Below are 27,979 nucleotides of genomic sequence, written 5' to 3'. Positions count from 1 at the left end.
CGCAAGGAGCAGCTCCTAGTTCCGATCCTCCAGCGGCTGAGTGTGGAAGCGAAGTCTGGGTTCGATATGGGGAAAATGGGCTGCGAACAACGAGATGACAGCGGATGATTTTAACACCATCACTGACAGCCTCTGGGAAATCCTTCTGGAAGTTTTCAAGGTCTGTGCGTTGTGCTTCTATCGGTGGACACCAGGTAGCGTAGTTATTAGCAGTAAAGTGGTGAGGTATTTGGAGTAACAATCGAGAGGCCTTCCTGACATCGCAGCCCGTTCTGACATTGTACTCTAAACCACAGTATGAAGTGCACCAACAAGTCGATTAGGTAACTCAGGGTAGGTAATAAACATTTATCTTGCTAGTGATGCCCACATCCTGAGATTTTTTAAAAAACATGTTACTGTAATTACACTTTTATAAGACTTACTTTGGCACACCATTTCAGGAACGAACAATGAAAGTCTGCTCAAATATTGGGACGCAACCTTCTAAAGCTGCAGTAATGATCAGGATAATTTGATTCAAGCAAAAAAGTGCTCCACCGAGAATTCAACTCAACATTTCTAATGGAAGGGCGGGGGTGGGGGCTCCACGTTTATTGTGTTAAATCGGGTTTAAGACCATAAGACCATAAGACATAGGAGTGGAAGTAAGGCCATTCGGCCCATCGAGTCCACTCCGCCATTCAATCATGGCTGATGCGCATTTCAGCTCCACTTACCAGCGTTCTCCCCGTAGCCCTTAATTCCTCTAGACAACAAGAATCTATCAATCTCTGCCTTGAAGACATTTAGCGTCCCGGCCTCCACTGCACTCTGCGGCAATGAATTCCACAGGCCCACCACTCTCTGGCTGAAGAAATGTCTCCGCATTTCTGTTCTGAATTTACCCCCTCTAATTCTAAGGCTGTGTCCACGGGTCCTAGTCTCCTCACCTAACGGAAACAATTTCCTAGCATCCACCCTTTCCAAGCCATTTCTATACATTGGTGCCAGATTTCTGATGCAGTTTTTCCCGTGTCTACAAGATTTATGTTGATCGCGAGAACATTTATTAAACAATAGCAAAAATGCTCTCATAATCTCATGGGTTTGGGTCGGTTGTTCTTCGGAGGGTCGGTGTGGACTTGTTGGGTCAAAGGGCCTGTTTCCACACTGTAAGTAATCTAATCTAAAACACAATGAAGAGAGTGATGGAATGAAGGATTGGTGGGGGTCAAGTGGAGGTTTACAAGAATGATCCCACAGATTGAAGAGCTTGTCTAACCACCTGATGGAGGAATGGCACTCCAAAAGCTAGTGCTTCCAATTAAACCAGTTGGACTTTAACCTGGTGTTGTGTGATTTTTAACTTTATCATATGACGAGAAGTTGAGGAACCTGGGTCTGTACAAGATTGACATTAGTCGGGGGGGTTCACTGAAATTTACAGAATACTGAGGGGCCTGGATGGAGTGGACATGGAGAAATTATTTCTTCTAGTAGGAGAGACTAGGACCTGAAGGGAGAGCTTCAGAGTGAAGGGATAACCCTTTAGAACTGAGATAAGGAAGATTTTTTTTCAGTCAGAGGATGATTAATCTGTGGCACTCATTGCCACAGAGGGCTGTGGAGGTCAAGTCACTGAGTGCATTTAAGTCAGAGATAGGTTATTGATGAGTCAGGGATCAAGGGTTGCCGGGAGAAGGCAGGAAAATGAGGTTGAGAAACATCAACCATGATCGAATGGTGGAGCAGACTCTTTGGGCTGAATGGCCTTACTCTGCTCCTACAGTATACTTATAATCTTGTATGTTTTGCTGTGGTTTTACAGGATTTTGATGGATCCTACTGTGCACAACCTATAAGCACCAATAAAATCAGTTAATCTGTTTATTTTTGAGAGATGTTGGGTGAAACTGGAATATTGGCCAAGGCACTAGGCAAGCTTCCTTCTCTATAAATAGTGCTGGGGAATCTTTAAAGTCAAATTGAATGGGGAGATGGAACTTTAATAAATAATATTGCTAATAAAATAACACTACACTGATCTGTCATTTCCAGATTACACATGCCCTTATTTAATGGCAGCTTGGACCTATATTTCTGACATAGAAGAGAACCAGTACTAAATCAAACCAAGCTGAAATGATATCTTCTTCTGAGCATTCAGATAATGTCATTATTCATTGGATCTGTCTCTCCGAGAACCATATTTAGTAGAATGCTGTGGAATATGTGAGCTGTAATATTTTTATGTTGAGATCTTTGTGTTTGGAAAACCGCAATGCATGCATTGGAATAAATATTGTTGTGAAGCTCTCCTTTTACATTCCATCATAAAACCCTCATATGTTTTTCCATGGCTTCATGTTGTAAATGCACAAAGACCCTTCAACAGTCAACCACTTGTGCTGGCTGTATGCACATCAATGGCATCCTAGTGAACTAAGACTTAATAAAAGTTCCACTCAGACCAACATTTATTGGATTTTGTTTAGTTTGGGTCCGATCGAATCTGAAATAGGTTTATGCATTCAGGTGATTGTCTCCCTAGTATTTAGACACTGTCTAGTTTTGGGAATATAAGTTTTTATATCTGCACGATAGACAGTAATGCTACAGTTTTCAATCCCTGCACTAAAAATAGACCTCCTAATCCCAACCTAGACCTGCGTAATAAAAAGAGACTCACAGAACATTCTCACGTTGCACTGAGTCCAAAATCACATCTTGCTGCTCTTTTATAAGAAAGGAGGATTTCTAAAGAACCTTTCACAGATGTTTGGTCCATGGTTATGATGAAGGATACAGAAGTTTTGAGAGGGAGCATAGGAGCATTACCTGGATTTTTTAAACATTCATTCAGGATTTGGGCATCACAATAGACAAAAGGTGCAGGAGTAGGTCATTCTGCCCTTCGAGCCTGCACCACCATTCAATATGATCATGATAGATCATCCTTAATCAATATCCTGTTTCTGCCTTATCTCCATAACCGTTGATCCCACTATCCTTGAGAGCTCTATCCAACTCTTTCTTAAATGAATCCAGAGACTGGGCCTCCACTGCCCTCTGGGGCAGAGCATTCCACACAGCCACCACTCTCTGGGTGAAGAAGTTTCTCCTCACCTCTGTCCTAAATGGTGTACCCCATATTTTTAAGCTGTGTCCTCTGGTTCGGCACTCACCCATCAGCAGAAACATGTTTCCTGCCGCCAGAGTGTCCAAACCTTTAATAATCTTATATGTCTCAATCATATCCCCTCTCAGTCTTCTAAACTCAAGGGTATACAAGCCCAGTCGCTCCAGTCTTTCAGTGTAAGGTAATCCCGCCATTCCAGGAATTGACCTCGTGAACCTACGCTGCACTCCCTCAATAGCCAGAATGTCTTTCCTCAAATTTGGAGACCAGAACTGCACATAGTACTCCAGGTGTGGTCTAACCAGGGCCCTGTACAGCTGCAGAAGAACCTCTTTGCTTCTATATTCAATTCCTCTTGTTATCAAGGCCAGCATGCTATTAGCCTTCTTCACTACCTGCTGTACCTGCATGCTTACCTTCATTGACTAGTGTACAAGAACACCCAGATCTCTCTGTACTGCCCCTTTACCTAAATTGATTCCATTTAGGTAGTAATCTGCCTTCCTGTTCTTGCCACCAAAGTGAATAACCATACATTTATCCACATTAAACTGCATCTGCCATGCATCTCACCACTCACCTAACCTGTCCAGGTCACCCTGTAATCTCCTAACATCCTCATCACATTTCACCCTGCCACCAAGCTTAGTATCATCAGCAAATTTGCTAATGTTATTGCTAATACCATCTTCTATATCATTAACATATATTGTAAAAAGCTGCAGTCCCAGCACTGATCCCTGCGGTACCCCACTGGTCACTGCCTGCCGTTCCGAAATGGAGCCGTTAATCACTACTCTTTGTTTCCTACCAGCCAACCAACTTTCAATCCAAGTTAGTGCTTTGCCCCCAATACCATGCGCCCTAATTTTGCTCACTAACCTCCTATGTGGGACTTTATCAAAAGCTTTCTGAAAGTCCAGGTACACCACATTTACTGGATCTCCCTCATCCATCTTCAGAGTTACATCCTCAAAAAATTCCAGAAGATTAGTCAAGCATGATTTCCCCTTCATAAATCCATGCTGACTCTGACTTATCCTGTTTCTACTATCCAGATGTGTCATAATTTCATCCTTTATAATAGACTCCAGCATCTTTCCCACCACTGAGGTCAGACTAACTGGTCTATAATTTCCTGCTTTCTCTCCCCCACCTTTCTTAAAAAGTGGTACAACATTAGCCACCCTCCAATCCGCAGGAACTGATCCTGAATCTATCGAACTCTGGAAAATAATCACCAATGCATCCACGATTTCTAGAGCCACCTCCTTCAGTACCCTGGGATGTAGACCATCAGGCCCTGGGGACTTATCAACCTTCAGACTTAACAGTCTCTCCAACACCAATTCCTGGCAAATATAAATTCCCTTAAGTTGAGGTCCTTCAGCCACTGTTACCTCAGGGAGATTGCTTGTGTCTTCCCCAGTGAACACAGATCTGAAGTACCAACTCAATTCTTCTGCCATTTCTTTGTTCCCCGTAATATATTCCCCTGTTTCTATCTTTAAGGGCCCAATTTTAGTCTTCACCATTTTTTTGCTTTTCACATACCTACAAAAGCTTTTAATATCCTCCTTTATATTATTGGCCAGTTTACCTTCGTACCTCATTTTTTCTCTGCGTATTTCCTTCTTAGTAATCCTCTGTTGTTCTTTAAAAGCTTCCCAGTCCTCCGTTTTCCCACTCATCTTTGCTATGTTATACTTTTTCTCTTTTAACTTTATATGTTTCTTAACTTCCCTCGTCAGCCACGGCCACCTGTGCCTCCTCCTAGGATCTTTCTTCCTTTTTAGAATGACTCGGCCAACATTTATTATCCATCCCCAATTGCCCAGAAGGCAGTTAAGAGTCAACCACATTGCTGTGGGTTTAGAGTCACATGTAGGCCAGACAAGGTGAGGATGGCAGTTACCTTCCCTAAAGGACATTAGTGAAACAGATGGGTGTTTCCAACAATTGACAATGGTTTCATGGTCATCATTAGATCCTCAATTCCAGATTTTTATTGAATTCAGATTCTGCCATCTGCCATAGAATCTAGGTCCTCAGAATATTGCATGGGTCTCTGGATTAACAGTCTAGCAATAATACCACTAGCCTATTCCCCAGTGGTATTAACATTGAACTTTAACATTTTATAGAAAGGTTCAAGCTTATTTACTTCAGCTAAATGTAGGCTTAGACAGGTTACGTGGAAACATTGAAAACAGGTGCAGGAGTAGGCCATTCAGCCCTTTGAGCCTGCTTTGCCATTCAATAAATTTGTGGCTTAACATCCAACTCAGACCCTGCTTCCACTTTCTCCCCATACCTTTTGATCCTTTTAGCCCGAAGAACTATATCTAATTCCTTCTTAAAAACATTCAATGTTTTGGTCTCAATCGCTTTCTATAGCAGAGAATTCTACAGGCTCCCCACTGTCAGGGTGAAGAAATTTCTCTTTAGCTCAGTGCTAAATGGCCGACCCTACATCCCCTGGTTCTGGACTCCCAAGTCATCGGGAACATCCTTCCTGCACCTAACCACCTAGTCCTGTTAAGGAATGCAATTTCCCCTCCCACGTGATCAACAATGCTCTCCAGTGCATCTCCTCCACTTCCCGTACCTCGGCCCTTGAACCCCACCCCACCCCACCCCCCCGTCCCCCGTCCTCACCTTGCATCCCACTAATCTCCAGCTACAGCGCATTATCCTCTGCCATTTCTGCCACCTACAATCAAATCCCACTACCAGAGACATATTTCCCTCCCCACTCTTACCTGCGTTCCACAATACCATTCCCTCTGTGACTCTGTTTTTAGGTCCATGCCCCCCACCAACTCATCCTCCACACTTAGCACCTTCCCTTGCCACCACAAGAGATGTAAAACCTGCACCCACACCTACCCCCCCTCACCTCCATCCAAAGGCCCAAAGGATCCTTCCACATCCAGCAGAGATTTTCCTGCACATCCAAACACCTCATCTACTATGTCCGTTGCTCAATGTGGTCTTCTCTGCATTGGGGGCCTCCTCCACTGCTAAATCCAAGCCATCCAATGAAGAACGCCTCATCTTCTGCCTTGGGACTCCCCAACCACATGGCATCAATGTGGACTTCAGTTTCTTATTTCCTCTTCCCCCACCTCATCCCAGATCCAATTTTCCAACTTGGCACTGCCCCATGAACTATCCTACCTGTCAATCTTCATTCCCACCTATCTGTTCCACCCTCCCCTCCAACCTATCACTATCACCCCTCACCTGCATCTACCTATAGCCTTCCCAGCTACCTTCCCCCAACCCCCACCCTTGTATTTATCTCTCAGCCCCCTTCCTCCTCCTCACCACCTTCCCCCCAACCCCCCCCTCTCCCCCCAAAATACCACATTCGTGAAAGGCTTGTACCCAAAATGTCTCCTGCTCCTCAGTTGCTGCCTGACCTGCTATGCTTTTCCAGTGCCACACTTTTAGACTCTGATTTCTCCAGCATTTGCAGTCCTCACTTTCTCTTGGTCCTGTTAAAATTTTATAGGTTTCTATGAGATCTCCCCTCATTCATCTAAATACAGTCCTAACTGATCCAGTCTGTCTTCATATGTCAGTCCTGCCATCCCAGGAATCAATCTGAAGGCCAACATACTATTTACCTCCTTCGCCGCCTACTGCTCCTGCAATGCTCACTTTCAGTGAATGGCGTACCAGGACAATCAGGTCTTATTGCACTGCCCCCTTCCCCAAACTGTCACCATTCAGATAATAATCCACCTTCCTGCTTTTGTTACCATAGTTAATAACCTCACATTTATCCTCATTATAAATGTGACTCTCATTATCTTCACCATCTGCCATTTTTTGCCCACTCTCTCAATTTGTCCAAATCACACTGAAGCATCTTTGTATCCTCCTCACAGCTCACCCTCCCACCCCAGGTGTGTGCCATTTGCAAACCCGGTGATATTACAATCAGTGCCTTCAACGATAATCAATATATGTTATGACTTTTTAGAAAGTGAGGTTATTAATGAATCTGATTTAAATAGATCAACTGAGATAGATGGGTTATGCCTATACATTCTGCTGGTCTGAAACAAAATATAAAGTCTCAATTTAAATTTTCTTGGGCATGATGGGTCAAATGCCTTAGTTCTTTGCTCTATGATGTTGTGAAATGCAGCATAGTAGGAGGGATTCCTAGAAGCCTCAAGATGCATAAGGGTAGATAAATCCCCAGGACCTGATCAGGTGTACTCTAGAACTCAGTGGGAAGCTATGGAAGTGATTGCTGGGCCTCTTGCTTAGATATTTATATCAGTGATAGTCACAGGTGAGGTTCCGGAAGGCTAATGTGGTGCCATTATTTAAGAAAGGTGGTAAGGAAAAGCTAGTGAGCCTGGCATCGGTGGTGAACAAGTTGTTGGAGGGAGTCCTCAGGGATAGGATTTACATGTATTTGCAAAGTTAAGAACTGATTAGGGATAGTCAGCATGGCTTTGTGCATTGGAAATCATGTCACACTAACTTGATTGAGTTTTCTGAAGAAGTAACAAAGAGGATTGATGAGGACAGAGCAGTAGATGTGATCTATTTAGGACTTCAGTAAGGCATTCAACAGGATCCTCATGGTAGACTGATTAGCAAGGTGAGATCTCATGGAATCCAGTGAGAACTAGCCATTTGGATACAGAACTGGCTCAAAGGTAGAAGAACCGAGGGTGGTGGTGGAGGGGTGTTTTTCAGACTGGAGACAAAAAAAGTGCAGATGCTGGAATTCGAGGTAGACAAGCAGGAGGCTGGAAAAACACAGCAAGTCAGGCAGCATCAGGTGGTGGTGAAGTCAAAATTTTGGGTGCAACTCTTCTTCAGGACTGCGGGTGTGTGAAAGGGGAACTGCAGTTAAAGGGGTGGGAGAGGGGCAGAGTGGTGAAGTAAGGATAGGTGAACCAGGTAGAGGGTATGACCTTGTTGGTCAATGGGAGGAATGAATCTGATTGGTAGCTGGAAGGAAGGGTTGGTCAGAGGAATGGAAGGGAAGAGTGACTGGAAAGGGAGTTGGAGGATGGGTAGGGAGGTTATTTAAAATGTTGAGTCCTCTGGGCTGTAGGTAGCCCATACTGAAGATGAGGTGTTGTTCCTCCAATTTGCAGTCTGATTTGCTGTGGCAATGGAGAAGGCCGAGGATGGTCATGTCGGAAAGGTCTGAGTTTTTATATCAGATATGAAACCATAAAACTGTTTGTCGAGCTGGTGGATTCTGCACTGGATATAGAATAACAGAGGTTCTCCATATGTTTGGGAAAGGGAGGTCTTGAGCTGGGGGAGGGATGAGGAGGGGAATGGAAGTGCCTCTGCATTGCAGAGAGGATAGAGTGGAGAATCTGGAGAGAATTGTTTGTGGACGCTGGACTAATGGTGTGCCACAAGGTTTGATGCTGGGTCCACTGCTTTTTATAATTTATATAAATGATTTGGATGTGAATATAGGAGGTGTAGTTAGTAAGTTTGCAGATGACACCAAAATTGGAGGTGCAGTGGACAGTGAAGAAGGTTACCACAGAGTACAACAGGATCTTGATCAGATGGGCCAATGGGCTGAGGAATGGCAAATGCAGTTTAAGTTAGATAAATGCAAGGTGCTGCATTTTGGAAAGACAAATCAAGGCAGGACTTATATACTTAATGGTAAGGTCCCAGGGAGTGTTGCTGAACAAAGAGACCTTGAAGTGCAGGTTCATAGCTCCTTGAAAGTGGAGTCAAAGGTAGATGTGATAGTGAAGAAGGCATTTGGTATGTTTTCCTTTATCGGTCAGTGCATTAAATATAGGAGTTGGGAAGTCGTGTTGCGGCTGTACAGGACATTGGTTAGGCCACTTTTGGAATATCGTGTGCAATTCTAGTCTCCTTCCTATTGGAAGGATGTTGTGAAATTTGAAAGGGTTCAGAAAAGATTTACAAGGATGTTGCCAGGGTTGGAGGGTTTGAGCTATAGGGGCTGTTTTCCCTGTAGATTCAGAGGCTGAGAGGTGACTTTATAGGAGGTTTATAAAATCATGAAAGGCATGGATTGGGTAAATAGACATGGTCTTTTCCCTGGGATGGGGGAGTCCAGAACTAGAGGGCATAGGTTTAGGGTGAGAGGGGAAAGATATAAAAGGGACCTCAGGGATAACATTTTCAGGGAGAGGGTGGTGTGTGTATGGAATGAGCTGCCAGAGGGAGTGGTGGAGGCTGGAACAATTACAGCATTTAAAAGGCATCTGGATGGGTACATGAATAGAAAGGGCTTAGAGGAATGTGAGCCAAGTGCTGACAAATGGGACTAGATGAGTCTTGGATATCTGGTTGGCATGGATGAGTTGGACTGAAGGGTCTATTTCAGTGCTGTATGACTCTATGACTAGATAATTGACCCAATTTGTTATTGTATTGTCAATGTATTTCAACATGAAATTTCCAATGATTTAGAACAAATAAACCTAATGCAAGATGTCTGACCACTATACAAAAATGCATAATTATAACACAAGACTCGAGTTCAATTCTCCCTGGAAGATGGATAGATAAGAATGCTTGTGACTCCCATAATAACCTAAATAAGCCCTTGCTTCACTACAATGCAAGTTTTCAAAATCAAACGTTCATTTAAAATAAATTCCCACAGTGACATATATGAATTCACAAGTAAGTAAGTTAGCTTGCTGAGTTTGAAGGTTTGTTTTCAGACGTGATGTTACCTAGTATGGTGATGAAAGCTCAGTGAGCTAACTTATATATTTATCATCAACCTGAGCTACAAATCTTCTCAAAAATCGCTAATATATGAATTGAATTATGGTGAAGGAGGAGTACTTGGATTCCTTCCACTCTTAACTTGGAAAGTCATATGGTGATATTTGAGGGAAAAAAATAAAAATTAAGCCACGACGGGAAATCTTCCAAGGGAGACATTTTTCCTTTGATTCTACAGGAATTGCTGCAGTGGTTTCTGGTTAGGATACTTTACTGGTTTGGCTGCTAGGTGAGGAATATCTTTGATTATTACTGGCATCTCGTTCCCCCTTTCCCAAACTATCTCCATTCAGATAATAATCCTGTTTTTGCTACCAAAGTGAATAACTCAGATTTATCCACATTATACGGTATCTGCCATGCATTTGTCCACTCACTTCAACTTGTCAAAATCACATTGAAGCATCTCTGCATTCTCCTCATAGTTCAGCCCCCCTATTATTGTTGTGTTCTGTAGAAAATTGAGTTATTTGTACTTGTAATCCTTGTTTAGATTTCTCCATGTAGGACTTTTAGCAAGCGCAAACCACTAAGTTTGCAGTACACCAGATGCTTGTGAACAGAATGGACAACACTGCACCAATTTCACCGATTTTGAACAGCATTGAGTGACATCGAACTTTGTCTTTCAGTTGGTGACTGACCTACTGTGCAGTGCCATATTTTCAGAGGTTTTCAGGGATTTTAAAGTGAAAGTTATCAATATTGAGATTTGAGACAATCCAATACATTTTGTTTTCTGATGTATAACTGAAAAAAGACACATTTTGTCATAACTTTTCATCTTGCACTCATCAGAATACCAATGAAAAGAGGAACAGAGCAATGACTTGACTTTGACAGGGTAATGCCTTGATTAACCAGAATCAAATTGCCTCATCTGATTTAACATTCCATGCCAGATTATTCTGTATTCTGCCTAACATCCCTTACTGAACCAAACCCTTACTCCACCCTAACCATCAAATAAATTTGGCTTTTATCTCATTGTGGAATTATAATGTGTACAAAGTTGCTATTATATGTTCCTACATAGTAGTTACCTCACTTCAAAGTCAGGCATTATACCCAAAGTTCTTTGAGATGTTTCTGAAATACATGATAAGTTGCTTTATAAATATATCTTCCTTTAAATCATCTGATCATTGGCAGGCTGGGAGCAAAATAAATGTAGAAAAAAGAAGTTCATACACATAACAAACAGGGAATAAGAATAGGCAACTCAGCCCTTTGAGCCTGTTCCGCCATTCAATACGATCATGGCTGATCTGATTTTAACTTCAACTCTACATTCCTGTGTACCCTTTGATAATCTTTTAATCCCTTGGTAGTTAAGAAGCTATCTTCCTCTGCCCTAAACATTTTTGAAGATTTTGCATCCACTGCCTTTTGAGGAAGAGAATTCCATAAATTCTCATCCCTCTGAGAGGATTTCATTTCCTTCATCTGTCTTAAATGGGTAACATCTTAATTTTAAACTATCACTCCAAGTTCTAGAATCTCCCAGAAGATGAAACATCCTTTCCACACCCACTTGGTTAAGTCACCTCAGACTCTTCTAAACTCCAGAGGTTACGTGTTTAGCCTTTCCTCATAACACAATGCACTCATTCCAGGCGTTAGTCTGGTAAACATTCTCTGAACTGCTTCCAGTGCATTAACACCCCTCCATCAATGTGGGGTCCAATACTGTACACAGTATTCCAAATGAGGTCTCACCAATGCCATGGATAATTTAAGCATAACCTCCCTATTCTTACATTCTTTCCCCTCGCAATACAACATAATATTCTATTAGTGTTTGATTACTTGCTGTACCAACATACTAACCTTCTGTGATTCATGCACTTGGACACCCAGATCTCACTGCATCTCACAGCTCTAAAATCTTTCACCATTTAGATAATTATTCTTTTTTATACTTTCTGCCAAAGTTCATACTTCCCCACATTGTACTCCCTTTGCCAGATCTTTACCCGTTCACTTAACCTATCTATATCCCTTTGTAGGCTCCATGTGTCCTCTCACAACTCATGTTTCTGCTTATCTTTGTGTCATCACCCAATGTAGCTACTGTACCTTCAGTCCCTTCATCCAAATAATTTATATAAATTGTAAAGAGTTGAGGCCCTAGCACCAATCCCTATGGCATACCATTCATGACATCCTGCTGGACTGAAAAAGAAGCATCCCCTTCAATGTTTCTTATTTGTTGACGTGTACTTAATCTGTACTTTCTGGAATATCCCCTTAAACATTTGCCACTGCATCAGTATTGACAGATCCCTTAACCTAAATTGCCAGTTCACTTTTGCTCTGCTTTCATGCCCTCATAACTGCCCTTGTTTTTCATTTAAAAATAATATTTTGGACACACACTTCTCTCCTTTTAAACTGTATGTAAACTTCAATCATGTTATGGTTGCTGCTACCCAGGGGTGCTTTCGCTATGTGGTCAGTAATTAATCCTATCTCGTTGGTCAAAATCAGGTCTAGTGTAGCCTGCTCTCTGGATGGTGCCATAACATATTGGTCTAAGAAACTGTCCTGAAAACATTCAATAAATTCCGCATCTCAACTACGTTTTCCCAACTGATTTTGCCAGTCTATAGGTAGATTAAAATTCCCCATGATAATCGATGTATCCTTTGATAAGCTCCCATTATTTCTGCCTTGATACTGCTCAAGGACCTGCACACAACTCTCACCTTTATCATTCCTCATCTCTACCCAGACTGCTTCTATATCCTGGTTTCTTATATTTAATTCATCCCACTCTATTGTGCTAATACCATCTTTAGTTAACAGAACCAGTTTTCCACCCTTTCCTAGTGAAATATCACATGCCATTCAATATTCAGTTCCCAAATCTAGGTCATCTGTCAGCCATGTCTTAGTCATGGATACTAGATTATACTTATTTATTCTCAATTTGTACTACTAGTTCACCTGTTTTGTTTCGAATGCAACATGCATTCAAATACAGTGCCTTAAGTTTTGTCTTTTTACTATTTTTGTACCCTCACATCTTATCTGATTTGCTCTTAGATCTGTATTCTCTATCCTGTCATTATGTTTATCACTTCCCGCATTCATTTCTTCCTCTATTTCCTTTTCTCCATTCTTTGATACATCACAACTTCACAAATTTAAATCTGTTCTACCTCCCTAATTATGTGGCTTGCAAGAACACCAGTCTCTGTATTGTTCAGGTGTAGATTGTTCCAACAGCATACACATGCTGGCACTGTACAAATTTAAATTATCAACAGCATCAGCCTGGTTAGAGGAAGAGAGATTTAGGTGGAGAGCTGCATGCCCTTTGCTGTGTCCAGTTTGGTCATTTTCATGGACCATATGAACTTAGGAGCAGGAGTAGGCCAGTCAGCCCCTTACAACTGCTCCACTGTTCAATAAGACAGGAACATAAGAACAGGAGTAGCCCATTCAGCCCCTCAAGACTGTCCACCATTCAGTGAGATCATGGCTGATCTGTGGCCTAACTTTACATACCTACCTTTGGCCCATACCCCTTTGTTTACCAAAAGATTGTCTCAGATTTAAAATTTACAACCGGTTCAGCATCCACTGCCATTTGTGGAAGAGCGTTCCAAATATCTACCAGTGTGCGTGTGTCAAAGTGCCTCCTAACATCTCTCTTGAATGGTCCGGCCATAATTCTCAAACCATGCCCAGAGTTCTAGAATCCCCAACCAGTGGAAATAGTTTATCTTTATCTACCCTGTATTTTCCTATTAATACCATGAAGACTTCATTGCTGAAGGTTTTGTGGTCCACATTCCAACCTAACCCTGATTGGGGGAGCATCTTTCAGAAAGATTGTGCTTTTCAAGAATCTCAAAAAAAAACAAATCTTCTACTGGTCAACACTTGAATTTTGTGACTCTCGCACAGAGCTCTCATTCTTGAGAATTGGCTCACTGTGATACTGTGCTTCCAACTCATGGTAATGGCAAAGCTGCTCAGCACTGCCAATTGTATAGGGGACATCTGTCAGTTAGGAGTAATTGATGACTAAACATTAGTACAACTATTGAATCTAGCTTAGTTTAGTAAGAATTATAGCATACTGCTCCTTTTAAATAGTAAGGACTTAAGTAGTCAGCATCTCTCGATTTAACATGTCTGTTTGTTTTTTTAAGGTTACCACATTGCTGCAATGGCCAGTCTCCTAACTGCCTTGATCTGTGCTTCTGAGAAATCAGCAAATATTGCTCGAGCTTGTAAACGGGAAGAAGAATTGTTCCAACTTCTCATTGAAGAGAAAAAAGGACCAGATAAAAATAAGAAGTTTGTACAAGACTTCAAGACTCTGGCAGATGTCATCATTCAAGAAGTGATTAAGAATGATATAGCAGAAAAGGTGCTGACTATCAGAAAGGCAGGCTGGGTGAAATACTAATTCAAATTGTGTGTCTGGTTTCAAATAAGAGATCCCTTTTCTGTAATTACTAATCTCAATACAGTCCCAAGTCACATGAACTCAGTGGGGAAAAAAAAACTGCACTTAAATGCTTCACTCATTTAGCAATCTTGCTCAGTTGTAGTGTCAAGAATGGAGCCATCATGAGTACCCACAAATGAAAAGTTCTTCACAGTTTAAGACACATTTATCTTGATGCAAAGAAAGCATGACATTGTGTCTGACTCAGTTTATCTGATTTGAGTTAAATCTAACCTGGCATTTGAAGAATTTTCTACTTCCGTTGAGGTAAAAACAATGACTGCAGATGCTGGAAACCCGTTGAGGGTCAACTGATCATGTTGACTTCTCAACATAATGAGAAAGAAGACCATAAGACCATAAGACATAGGAGTGGAAGTAAGGCCATTCGGCCCATCGAGTCCACTCCGCCATTCAATCATGGCTGATGCGCATTTCAGCTCCACTTGCCCGCATTCTCCCCGTAGTCCTTAATCCCTCTAGACAACAAGAACCTATCAATCTCAGCCTTGAAGACATTTAGCGTCCCGGCTTCCACTGCACTCCGTGGCAATGAATTCCACAGGCCCACCACTCTCTGGCTGAAGAAATGTCTCCGCATTTCTGTTCTGAAATGACCCCCTCTAATTCTAAGGCTGTGTCCACGGGTCCTAGTCTCCTCGCCTAACAGAAACAATTTCCTAGCATCCACCTTTTGCTCCAAGAGTTTAAATAAAAATAGAATGGAGAAAAATGGAAGGGAAAAGGTTGTGTTATTATCATAACCCTTCAGAACAAGTTACTCTGTTTGTAAGGATGGTGCTGTCATTTGATGTGTGAAGAACAACTCAAACTAAATATATTTTAAAACGTATTAACTATCACATTATATCCCAGTTAATCAGGGAATATGTTCTGCAGTAGATTGTCACAGTTACCCATCCAACATGACAAATGGTTGCTGTGAAGTTTTTTGGGGTGCACCAGGTATTAAACCTCACTGTAAACAACAACATAGTCCTGTTTGCAAATTTTTTTTTTAAGAAACATAAGTTCCAAGGAAAAATACTGATCCATTGGTAATCCTGGCAAGAAGTTGAGGGACTCTAAGTTTAAATGGATGGAAGCAGACAAGAGGAACTCAATTCACATTTCACCCTCAATGGTTCACTTTGAGGCTGGTCTGCAGAGCGGTTGGGATGATGTTGCGCACATATCATTAAATGATTCTACTTTGCAAATCTGAATTTGTCACTGCTAATTATTTAGCTATATTGTGTTTTTATTAACTGTACTTTTAAATGATCTTAATAACCTCCGGATACTTGAGTAATTAGAACTTACCACAAGGGTTCAGTCATAACTGCAATGCGAGGCAAGCATTTTGCTAACTGGTTTATCAAGACTATAAATCTTCTCAGGTCATGAGCTGATTTTGTAGTTGGAAACCTCTTAATAGCCTTCAGTTTTTCTGTGGGTGTGGTCTTGCCCATTCTCGTCAATGATGTGTTCCAAGTAGTGGATAGATTCCTTGGAGAACTCAGTTTACATTGTAGATAAGCTATTTGGCCTGCAGGCTTTTGAAAACGACATGGCCCCTTTGGTCATGATCCTCAACCATCTTCCCGCAGATCAATGTATCATTCTTGTGTAATGTGACAACTTTTAAACTTCTAACATAATGGACATAGTCAGCTGAGTAATCTCTGGGGCTGACATGATCGTGCTGGCAGATGATAGATACAAAATTTTACAAATGGAGTATTTTACAAAAAAAGTAGTGTGTGGATTGCTTTTGTAATGATACCTGCCAGAACTTAGTGTTGGCATCAAGTTTGGATTTTTAAAAAAACTATCTTTAGGCCATTTGGCTTGAAGATAGTAGACATAGAGTGGGTTTTCTCATTACATCAATGCAAATTCTGATGGATCCAATGGGTTTGAACACAATGGCGATGCCCAAACACCAGTGGCTTGTTTGGTAACCAGGGAAATGACATCCAGTTCAGTAATTTCCTAAAGTTGCTTCTACTTTGATTTGTTAAGAAGTGCTGAATCTTCCTGGCTATGGGCAAATGTAACAGCTTAGCAACATTCTTTAACAAGATTGATTACTCATTACTGCATTTGCTTAATCCTGTGAATACTTTGGGGTATCCCATCTCAAAGGCACATTTGTTCCTGTACAGTGCCAGCTCTCCAATCCTTTAAGGTTAAAAGCAAAGCATGCTTTCTTACTCAAGAGTAAGATATCCCGATAATGAAATGTGTACAGACTTTCTACTATCTGACATCCTTTATGTTGCAGTATTACTTGTAACATATACTTAATGTTGAGAGTCACTTCTCCTAGACATTGTTGTTTCATGTCTAAGCATGGGTGGCTCACTGGTTAGCACTGCTGCCTCACAGTGCCAGGGACCTGGGTTTGATTCTAGCCTCAGGCAACTGACTGTGTGGAGTTTGCGCATTCGCCTATGTCTGCGTGGATTTGCTCCAGTTTCCCCCCACAATCTAAAGGTGTGCAGGTTAGGTGAAATTGTCATGCTAAATTGCCCCTATAGTGTTCAGGGATGTGGAGGGTAGGGGAATGGGTCTGGGTGGGTTACTCTTTGGAGGGTTGGTGTGGACTTGTTGGGCCGAAGGGCCTGTTTTCCACACTAGGGATTCTATGATTCTAATTATTTGTCTGTCAAATCAGTTTCCAGAACTTGCACCTCATATCGCTGGAGAGGAATCCAACAAATTTGAAAATAGTTTGGGTATGTCACTAATGTTTACTTAGTTACTTCAAATCATGTAGAACACAGTCAAGTTTTCAAATGTAGAGGGACTGAAATAAGACATGGTTGATGCTGAATTGGCTTTAAGTAAACTATTGTATTCATTGCTGATATAGCTGGAGGTGGTGGAGCTGAGGACATGACCAATGTCCTTCCCTCCATCATAAGGTCAGAAGTGAGGATGTTTGCTGATAATTGCACAATGTTCAGTATCATTCACAACTCAAATACTGAAACAGTCCATATGCAAATGCAGGTTTGGGCTGAAAGGGTATCGTTACAATCACCCATGCAAGTGCTAGGCAATGACCATCTCCAACAAGTGAGAATCTAATCAACACTTCTTGACATTCAATGGCATTACCATCACTGAATGCCCCACTATCAACATTCTGGGTGTTACTGCTGACCAGAAACTAAACTGAATTCGCCATATACATTTAGTGGCTACAAGAGCAGTAGGTAACCCCCCCACCTCCTGACTCCCCAAAGCCTGTCCACAATCTACAAGTCAGGAGTGTGATGGTATGCTGTCCATTTGCCTTGATGAGTGAGAGTCCAACAACACTCAAAAAATTCATCACCATCCAGGACAAAGCAGCCCACTTGATTAGCACCAGATCCACAAACATCGAGTCCCTCCACTGCAGACACTCAGTAGCAGCAGTGTGTTCCACCTACAAGACACATTGCAGTAACTCATCAATGTTCCTACAACACAATCTTCCAAATTAATGACCACTTCCAACTAGAAAGATAGGGGCAGCAGATATATGGAAACACTAGTCTCTGCAAGTTCCCTATACTATTCACCATCCTGACTTGGAAATAAATAGCTGTTTGTTTCGTGTTGCTGGGTCAAAATCGTAGAACTCCCCTCCTCATGGAATTGTTGGTAGAATGACACAAAGTGGATTGCAGTGATTCAAGACTCACCATCACTTTCTCAAGGGCAACTAAAACTGGGCAATAAATGGTGGCCCAGTCAGTGGAGTCCCTATCCCATGAATGCATTTTTAAAAAATTCAGTTCTCTCCTGACAGATTCAGTAACGTCTTTGTGCTGGTATTCCTACCACATTCAGTTTTGTTTTGATGAAAGCTCCACAGAGTTCACAGAAAAAAAAATAAAAAAGCTGGTGGTAGCAATCATAATTGAGTCTTTTTTAACTCTGAAAATGAAGTTGATGGCAAGGTTCTAATATTTTCTTGCTGAAATACATACATTGCTTATCAGAACACTAGAGTTTCTCTACTAGAGTTTCTCCTTTAATTTTCTTTACTTCTTTTCTGAAGTTACTGACTTTTTCTAGATGGGGTTCAGTATCAGTGATTCTAACAAGTGCCCCAGAGTCTCCCACAAATTTCCATTCTTGATCCATGAGCCCAGGTTGGATGAGAGCAATATTAAAATTACTTCCCAACAACAGTCACAGGACAGCAACCAGAATCTCATAGTCACAATAATCTTGGGAACTTATTAAATCACCTCCAAGAGAAACTTTCTGGAATGTCTCCCACACCAAATTAACACAGTTTTCATTGTTTTTATGTCAGAAGAATACATAAAACCTGTCAGAGAGGAGACACTGAGGATCAATGTTTAGTTGAGTCATTACTGTTTGGGACAGATTTTGCTGGATTGTTAAATAAATAAGTAAATTTTTTAAAAATGATAATACTTGCCCCATACCAAAAAACACCTAATAACTCAGCCTAAACTACATACTGCCTCTGACATCTTTCTAAATCTTTGCTCTGCACTGCACCAAGCAATTTGTTCACTCATGAGAGCCATCTTGGAAGCACCAGTGACCTTTCAGCTGTAATTTTTTAAGTTACACAAGAACTATATGCAGTTTAGAAAACTTTTGACGATTAAAATAGATCTTGTCAGCAAAGGGTAATTGAATACATTTTTTAAAATAACACAGCGTGTTTATAGAATATAATTGCTTAATTAATTTGTACAAGTACTGTAATTTCTGCACCATTAGTGTTTAATTTGCAATTGATAACTTAAGTGGCTGTTTAACTTGCTGCACTTTGGAGGCTTGCTGAATCATGTCACTGTTTACCTAAAGACATGTTGCAATAAATCTGTTGTAGGAACACAAGAACAGGAGAAGGCTATTGAACCCATCGAACCTTCCCCACCATTTAATACAATCATGGCTTATCAAACAATTTAATGCCTTCTACCCACTCCATCCCCATAAACCTGTATGCCAGTGGTAATCAGAAATCTATTAATCTCTACTTTAAACTCAAAGACTGAGCTTCCACAGCCATCTATGGTAGAACATTCCAAAGGTTCACAAAACTTCTGAGTAAAAGAAATTCTCATCTTGGACCGAAGTGGCACCCCTGTTATTTTTAAAATTGTGCCCCTGTTCTTGACTCCCCATCTTACCTGCATCTAACCTGTCTATTCTTTTAAGTATTTTGTAAATTTCAATAAAATCACCTCTCATTTTGTGAAACTCTACAGGAATCTAGGCCCAGTCTGCTCAATCTCATTTCATATGATAGTCCCACCATCAACAAATCTGATGAACATTCATTGCCCTTCCTCTATGGCAATCTTCCTTTTGTGCCCTTTAATGACTCGTTTGCACGGCAATGTGGTGTGACAGGAAGAAGTGCCTTCATTTGTACCTAATCTGCAAAAGTAGCATTTACCAATTCTAATATCTACCAATAAATATGGTCTCATTCATATTTTGGATTAGTTGATGATATTGAGAAACCCTTAATCAGATATTGCCAAACAGCATCTATTAAAATTATATGTGGCAGATGACAAGAACTGCTTGAACTTGTTGGTTCATAAATGTTTAGACAATATTTGCTTATTTAATGACCATATAATAATGGGTTATCCAGTTTTACCAAATAGGATTAAAAGTATTTCCCACAAGTATCAAATTCACGCAGTCATTAGTCACTGATTTGCTATTAGACAAACTAGATTGTTCAAACACATTTGGAGGAATTTGGGCAGGATCAACCTTAAATAGTGTGCTGACTCGTCCTTCCTCATGACATTTCTGCCAAAGCAATGCTGTCAGTATAAGCTCCAAACCAGGATGTTTGAACCGTACGGTGCTTGTTTTTGAATGGAACTTGTGAGAGTCGTTTTTGTTCGTCACCATCTCCAAAACTAAATTAAATATAAGATGGGAGAAAGCCGACACACATAGACTATCACAATATTTTTGAATTCATATAATCTTTGCATTATATTTGGACAACTCTAGTAAATATTAACCTAACAATAAGCATTCTTGTTCCTTTATTCCCTATTACAGGTGAAACCATTGCTGTGAAAGTCTGCAAAACAGAGCAAGAAACAGCAGAATTGCTGGGTAAAGTGCTAGATGGGAATCTGAAAGCTGCTGGCCTTTTGGCAAAGTGTATCCATGAAAGTGTTCACAGTGATGGTCCAGACTTGCAGAAGCTAACAATAGATATTCCTATTGACACCATAGGGATATGGGTTGATCCTATTGGTAAGTAAAGCCTTCATCAAAATAAAATCTCCTCAACTTATATTAAGCCTTGCACTTTGTAACAATCTTCATAGGGACTGATAACCTTAAGAGAAATTCAAACTTCCACGTAACAGCTAAATGAATGGTTGTCAAGATTTGACAATAAAAACAAATCACTAAAACACTATTGACTAAACACTTGAATTTTCTTAGGCAACTTATACTTTAACTACAGGAAAGAAATTCCCCCATTTAACTTTTAGCATGACTGAAAATCTCTTGCAATGTTTATATGTTACACTGTTCATTGAGTGGACACTATATCCTTCAAGAACTTGTATAAAATTATTCACTGCTCCAGATGGCTTGCTTTTTTTATTTGGCTTTCTCAACTGGATAACTTCTAATCCTAGAACGTCCTTTCAATGTGCAGTTCCCTTTCTCATGTCAAGCTAAGAGATCTTCCAGCCTCCTTTAAAGCCTCACAAACTCAGTCTTCAGTCAGAACACGTGGTCCCACCTGCATTCTGTATGGTGAAATATATAATTAGTATTTTCCCTGCTTCAGGTGCAGATCTGGTTAGTTTTATCTTTTGAAACAAAAACATTCAACATAATGTGGCTGGCAAAATTCCCTCCCTAAAGGATATTAGTGAACCAGATAGATTGTTATAATAATTGATTATAGTTTAATGGAACCATCGCGGAGACCTGGTTTCAAATTTGAATTGAAAGTATTAGGACTTAAACTCATATCATCAGGGCATTGGCCTGGGCCTGGGGTTTATTAGTCAAAGTGACAATACCACTACACCACTGTCTTTGCTTAATCTTATACTGTCCATCTCATAGATGAATGCAGACCACAAAGATAAAACTGCCTGCTTTGATATTTATGTACCAGGAAGTCTGTAACCTCATCTCAAAATAAATTCCTCCAACTTCCTCCATGTAATTGGGAAACATCAGTTTTCGATAAAAAGAAATGCTGATTAGTTATCCTTGATACAACTTCTCTGCATCTGAGAAGCAAATGCATGGTTTGCAGCATCACCATTTTTCTCGGACTTCAGGGGGAATCTGGGTCCACTCATGGTAAACTCAGACTGTGGTCATTGTCTCCAAACATAAAACAATCATGTCTTCTTTTGATCTCTAACAATCAAATCATTCAAGCTTATTGTCAAAAAGTGTGGTGCTGGAAAAGTGCAGCCAGTCAGGCAGCATCTGAGGAGCAGGAGTTGACATTTCGAGCATAAACTCTTTATCACATTCCTGACGAAGAGCTTAAGCTCGAAACATTGATTCTCCTGCTCCTCAGATGCTGCCTAACCGGCTGCGCTTTTCCAGTGCCACACTTTTTGACTCTAATCTCCAGCATCTGCAGTCATCACTTTCTCCTCATTCAAGCGTATTGTTAGGCAGATCAGAACAGGTCACATGATCACCCCTCAATTGGCCAATTTTGAAAACAATCCAAAAATGTAATCTTAAACCTCAATTGCAACATCCCCCCATTAAGAAAATGGAAAGTCATCACTATAGTGATGAGCTTTCATAGATATTACCCAAAATATGGCAACTTGTAATCACTTCATGCTGTCGGTGTCCATTTACAGTCATTCCTCGAGTAACTGAATACCAGGAGTAAATTATATGCTCAAAGTTCTCGATCATAGAGCTTTTAGCCCTCTGAATTTAGTCCCTTATCTTATTTTAAAAAAGAATCAACCATTTCATCATAAGGTTTTTTTAAAACATTCAGTCCTTGGATCAGCCTGTTTAGATTGTTCCTTCTGAATTGTGTTATCTTTCATTGCTCTTCAATGTCCAAATCAAAAAGTAAAAGTCTCAGCCAAACAAACATCCAAGATGCCTTTTTCATGTTGACACACAAGATTACAGTAGTCAATATTTCATTTGTTTAGGAGCAGACCTGGCTACTTGTGTCTCATCTTCTCTATCTTTCAGATTACTGAATATCACACTAATCAAAACGATGCTGTCTGTAATAGTCATGGGTTTATGCGGAAACTTGTAACCCAATCTCAAAATGAATTCTACCACACTCCTTACCATGGCTACAAGAAACAAATTTGCCTTATCCAATGCTAGAACCCTTGCTGATTTTCATTTTTTTAAAGTTTGTCAGTTTTGGTTTGGAGCTGTGAACTGAGAGCTGAAAGGTAACCTTCAGACTGTGAGCAGCAGCTTGTGTTAAAAAAAAGGAACAAACTAGCTGTTATTTGTTTTTGAAACCAGGCCTGAAAGTTAATTTGCAGGTTAGTTCTTGATCAAAGAATTTAGTTGATGCTTTGACTCCAGAGAGGCCTTACGCTTAAGCAGATGGCAAATGCTGAATGTTAACGGAGACCTCATAGGGAAGCAAACAGTCTACAAAGGCAGGCCAGACTTTGAACTGATTTTTGGACTCATGTTGAGTCAAAACTTGCGCCAAATTGACATTAATTAAATCATCTTGTCATTTATCTTTGCTCTGCTAAAGGTACGATTGTTCAACTGTCCATTACCATTCCCAACTGGATGTGGCAGAACTGTAGGGCTGAGATCTGATCTGCTAGTTGTGGCATTGCTTAGCTTTAGCTATTGCATGCTGCTTATATTGCTTGGCATACCAGTAGTCCTTTGTAATCACTGCAGGCATGCCCTCTTGCACTCTTCATTGGAATTTCTTTCATCTTGGTAAGTAAACAGATAGATACAGTATCATTGCTTACAACTCAACACCTTCTGCATCTTTCTGGGACTCTGGGAAACTCCAAGTTTCATCAGTGGTATACACCGAGATTGTGGTCAATGTTTCCAAGTGTAAATACCTTCCACCTTCCTCTCAGTGAAATAATAAGTCTCCTTTTGCTTTCTAACAACGAAACCACCTAGGTTTTTAAAATTCATTTACAGGATATGGGCATCACTGGCTAGGCAGCATTTAATGTCCATCCCTAATTGCCCAGAAGGCAATTAAGAGTCAACCACATTGCTGTGTGTCTGGAGTCACATATGGGCCAGAGCAGGTAAGGATGGCAGTTGCCTTTCCTAAAGGGTATTAGTGAGCGAGATGGGTTTTTCCAACAATCGACAATGGATTCATGGTCATCATTGGACTCTTAATTCCAGATTTGTTTTTCTACTGAATTCAAATACCCTATCTGCCATGGTGGTATTCAAACCCTGGTCTCCAGAACATTACCTGGGTCTGACAATATCACTAGGCATTGCTTCCCCTTCATTGTCATATCAACTGCTGAACAGGTCACATGATTCCCCCCACCCCATGCATTCCAAAACGTAATAATCTTATAAAACTCAGTTGTAACAGCTTCAGGGAGGTGGAATCTTCAATGTTATGGCATTTTCATGAACACAGACAATGCAGCACTTCTATTCTGGTTGATAACAAATCTGGAGGAGGATTTAAGGTCCACAATAAAGATGGAATAAAGATATCATGAGATAAATCAGACTGGTGTATCTTGGGGGCACTTGCTCAGTGGAGATAGAGACAACCCATTTCATTCCTCCTTCCTGCCTAAGGAAGTTGACTGTACAATTCGAAAATGGGTATTGCACAGGAGTTCCTTCAGCCTGTTATTTATACTGGCCCTCTGAACAATTAATCTGGTGCCACTTCTGTCTTTTCTCCTCAGCCTGGTAAAATTTTCCTTTGCAGTTAACGATCACATCCTCTTTTGAAAGTCTCAATTGATCCTGCCTACACCACATTCTTAGCCAGTGCCTTTGTTGCAGCACAGCGACAGACAGCTGAATCAAATCATTGCTTACCTCTGTACTCACAACACAGTAAAATTAAAAAACTTAATGGTCCTCAAAATTGACCCTAATGGTTCCTAACCAGATTTTTTAAATAATCAGTACTAGATGTTATGAATAACCGATACCAGACACCAGGTTTCTAGTGTAAACAAAAGATTTAACAGTTTATGAATAATACAGTAGCTTTAGCAGAGCACAAGGTAAACAGATTAATGTCTATGATTTAAACCCAATCTTCCTTGATATCAGCCCCCACCCTCTCACAAAAGTAGACAGACATAAGGGAAAAATAAATGGAGTCAGCTCACTTAAGGCGCCACGATCTGTAACATCAACAGCACATAGGATTATATCTTGCTTGGCTTATGATGAAACCAGTGCATGCAAATATCTTCCAGTATAGTCTGAGGAATATTGATTTAATTCTTATCTGGGATTCTATTCTCTGAACTTTCAATAAGTTGATAAAGGGAGGACAACCAGGGAGCCACCAAACCTCCATCCTCAAGCTTTCACAGGCACAATCTTTGTGGCTCAAAGAGTTGAAAAACCAGTTCAAACTTAGGTCTCCCTTTGTTAGACTAGTTGCATCTGATGAGGTCCCAATTAACATTCAACATCTGCCATCTGCTTTAGCATAAGACCTCTCTGGGTTGAAGCATCTAGCAAGTACATTTTAATAAGAAACAACCTGTAGTAACTTTCAGGCCTGGCCTCGTGAAGAAATAACAGCTCATTTATTCTGTTTTTTTTAAACAAGCTGCTGCTCACAGTCCAAATATTGCCTTCAGCATTTAGCCCACAGTTCACAGCTCTGAACCAAAACTGACTAAAACAAAAGTGAAAAGTCAAAAATCAGTGAGGGTTCCAACACATTACAGACCACAACCACTAACTGTGCGAGGACAGTTACCATCACATTTTTTGCCAATCACCTTAAATCTGTTCCTGATGGTTCTTGATCCTTCCACCAACTGTGACTGAAAAATTCTTTCTTCGGAGGAAGGCTAGTTAAATTTATCTCGAGGTTTCTGTAGAAACTCCAGTCTCCTAGTTGCGATTTTAAAGGGAGAAAATAAAGAGTTTTAAAAAATGTACAACTGAATGAAACAGGAATGGCTAAAAATTCATTATCATTTTAGTGTATTTAGTTGGAATCTGAAAGATTTATACAACCATATATTTTTTAAAACTGCCATGGTTCTGTTTACAGATTCAACTAATCAATACATCAAGGGACAACTCGAAGATAAATTCAAAGATGGTATCCACACACATGGTCTAAAATCTGCTGCTGTACTTATCGGTGTCTTTGACAGAAACTCGGGGCAGCCAATCATGGGAGTTATTAACATACCATTTCATGAAGTGGACCCCAATTTAAGGTACGTAGTTTTTCAGTATTTCTGCTTTCAAAGCATACCATCTATAAGCACATGTATGCAAGCCAATTGAAATAGAATTTTGATCGCATGAAAAGCAGCAATAACTAAAAGACACTTGTCCCTTTCCTATACTGCAGTTACTGGATCTATTACAATTGGAAAACTTTCAAATTTCTTCCCTCACTCCCCACTCCTCTGCATTGTAGAGGATCAGTCTGCTTCACTCCATCTCCAGATCACAACGAACTGACACATGTTAACGTATAAAGTTGTTCCTCTAACACATGCTTGTTTTCTACAGGTGGCGGGGGAAATATTACTGGGGTATTTCCTATAAAGACATCAATATCCACTCTGTACCAAAGCAGAATCCTGCACATGACCAACTCTCAATTGTCATGAGCTCAAGTGAGAAGGAAAGCATCAAGGCGGCATTAGCTCCTTTCTGTGGTGAAAGAATGTACTATGCTTGTGGGGCAGGCTATAAAGGCTTGTGCACTATCCTTGGTTTAGTAGATGCCTATGTTGTCACAGAAGACACAACTTTCAAGTGGGATACTTGTGCCCCTCATGCCATTTTGAAATCTTTAGGAGGAGGTTTTGTGAACCTTGTCAAAACACTCTCTCAGCCAAAAGATGGAGACCGTGGTGGTTTCCCTGAGTTGCAGTATGCAAGGCCAGATGAAGGGGCAAAACAAGCTGACAAGTGGGCCAACACAGGTGGATTTGTAGCTTACAGGTCCAGAGAGCAGTTAGAGACCATTATTAATGCACTCTGTTTAACTGCAGACACTTATTTGTAGCATGAAAATACCACCTTAAGATGAAAGTTTGTCTCCAAGTGCCTTTTAAATAAAAATCTCACTTTACTGCACTTATCCCATTTGTAAAAAGTAATTTGTATGCAATACAAAATGGAATTATTTTCGAATCAACCTGTTCAATAATGTTGCAACATACCTCTGGACCAGGTGGGATTTGAACCAGGGCCTCCTGATTCAGAGGTAGGGGCAGTACCATTATGCCAAATACCAAATTATTTTCGAACAATAAAAAAAAGTGGGCACTGTTACCTTGACTCATTGTCTTGAACTCTAAGTCAAGACAAAGAAATTATTGTATGGTAACTGAAGTCTATTGCTAATTTTTTGTCAAACTTTTTGTATATGATTTTATTTTTCAAATCTCCAGCAGCGGCACAGTGGCACAGTGGTTAGCACTGCTGCCTCACAGCGCCAGAGACCGGGGTTCAATTCCCGCCTCAGGCGATTCTCCCCGTGTCTGTGTGGGTTTCCTCCGGGTGCTCCGGTTTCTTCCCACAGTCCAAAGATGTGCAGGTCAGGTGAATTGGCTATGCTAAATTGCCCGTAGTATTAGGTAAGGGGTAGATGTAGGGGTATTGGTGGGTTGCGTTTCGGCGGGGCGGTGTGGACTTGTTGGGCCGAAGGGCCTGTTTCCACACAGTAATCTAATCCTAAACAGAACTATAAAAGGTTCTCAAGGAAAGTGAAACCTGGCTGCTGCTGATGTTCTTAATTCAACTAATTAAAAATGCTCCCTTTGGTCTCTTACCTGTAGTTCTGTCAAAACAGATATACTTGGGGGGGAAAAAAACAGTTTGAGAGTTGCCCATGTTACCAACAATGAACGTTTGTATGCATGTGTCATAATGTCAGAGATATGTATTTTAGTTCCAGTTTTCTCCTCTCCTCTTGTGAAGACTCAAATGGCCATTCTTCAAATGCTTATCAATTTATTGACCATGAGATCACAACAGAGCTTAAACGTACTATGCTTCATGTTTGTGTACCACATGTAGATACACACAGCTTACAGTAGGGAAATGCTCCAAAGTGATTCAAATTTGGTGCAGCTAATTTTTCCTAATGCATGGGCAGCAAGGCTAACCTCAACGTGTCTCTTTCATTTTATGGGATAAGGATATATTAATTCCCACTAATCTAATCTTTGTTGCTCCAAGTTGGCACCAGTCATTGGTGAAAATGAAAAATCTGAATGGTGTTTTCACAAATTACCTCTTGCAAAACACTGAAATGGAATCTGAGTAGTACAACCAAACAAACCTGGATTAGTTGTAAAGTTGTTTGCTGTCAAACTGACTTTTTAATGAACTATTTTAGCTCATTTGTAAAAACAAATTTAACTGTCTGCTTGTTTTTAAAAAGG

The 27,979-nt window shown here is 40.6% G+C and overlaps 2 protein-coding genes across 10 annotated transcripts in view; one reads left to right on the top strand and one right to left on the bottom strand.

The window, feature by feature from the left end:
* pan2 (poly(A) specific ribonuclease subunit PAN2) overlaps positions 1 to 27,979 on the bottom strand; it is a 139,263-nt gene that overhangs the window by 14,023 nt on the left and 97,261 nt on the right. For 3 of the 7 annotated variants that reach the window (XM_072567182.1, XM_072567181.1, XM_072567184.1), the window contains exon 26: positions 25,343 to 25,457. The exons of 3 other annotated variants lie outside the window; for them this stretch is intronic. In XM_072567182.1, coding sequence (XP_072423283.1) covers positions 25,343 to 25,457 — 115 coding nt within the window. Of the gene's footprint in view, positions 1 to 206; positions 286 to 25,342; positions 25,458 to 27,979 lie in introns of those variants that run through there. One more of the 7 variants, XM_072567183.1, reaches the window with a different exon arrangement.
* On the top strand, positions 31 to 27,979 carry LOC140471235 (inositol polyphosphate 1-phosphatase-like). Of its 3 annotated transcripts, none has more exons than XM_072567189.1 (6): positions 31 to 160; positions 14,056 to 14,276; positions 17,038 to 17,098; positions 20,430 to 20,630; positions 25,621 to 25,792; positions 26,094 to 27,977. In XM_072567189.1, exons 2-6 carry the CDS (start codon positions 14,073 to 14,075, stop codon positions 26,593 to 26,595), a joined length of 1,140 nt encoding a protein of 379 aa, XP_072423290.1. In that variant the 5' UTR covers positions 31 to 160; positions 14,056 to 14,072; the 3' UTR covers positions 26,596 to 27,977. The 3 variants fall into 3 exon arrangements, with proteins under 3 accessions (XP_072423290.1, XP_072423289.1, XP_072423291.1); XM_072567188.1 differs by lacking the exon at positions 31 to 160 and adding an exon at positions 185 to 333 and having other exon boundaries at positions 26,094 to 27,978; XM_072567190.1 differs by lacking the exon at positions 31 to 160 and adding an exon at positions 219 to 323 and having other exon boundaries at positions 26,094 to 27,979.

The sequence above is a fragment of the Chiloscyllium punctatum genome, chromosome X, assembly GCF_047496795.1.
Source record: "Chiloscyllium punctatum isolate Juve2018m chromosome X, sChiPun1.3, whole genome shotgun sequence".
NCBI lineage: Eukaryota > Metazoa > Chordata > Chondrichthyes > Orectolobiformes > Hemiscylliidae > Chiloscyllium > Chiloscyllium punctatum.
Note: the sequence above shows the minus strand (reverse complement) of the source record. Positions and strands in the feature narration are given on the sequence as shown.

Excerpts from the sequence above, each read along its gene's own strand:
- LOC140471235 (XM_072567190.1), top strand. The coding sequence starts at position 14,073 with ATGGCCAGTCTCCTAACTGCCTTGATCTGTGCTTCTGAGAAATCAGCA. Across the intron at positions 14,277-17,037 it reads AGAATGATATAGCAGAAAAG|TTTCCAGAACTTGCACCTCA; the intron begins GTGCTGACTATC and ends CTGTCAAATCAG. Across the intron at positions 25,793-26,093 it reads GAAGTGGACCCCAATTTAAG|GTGGCGGGGGAAATATTACT; the intron begins GTACGTAGTTTT and ends TGTTTTCTACAG.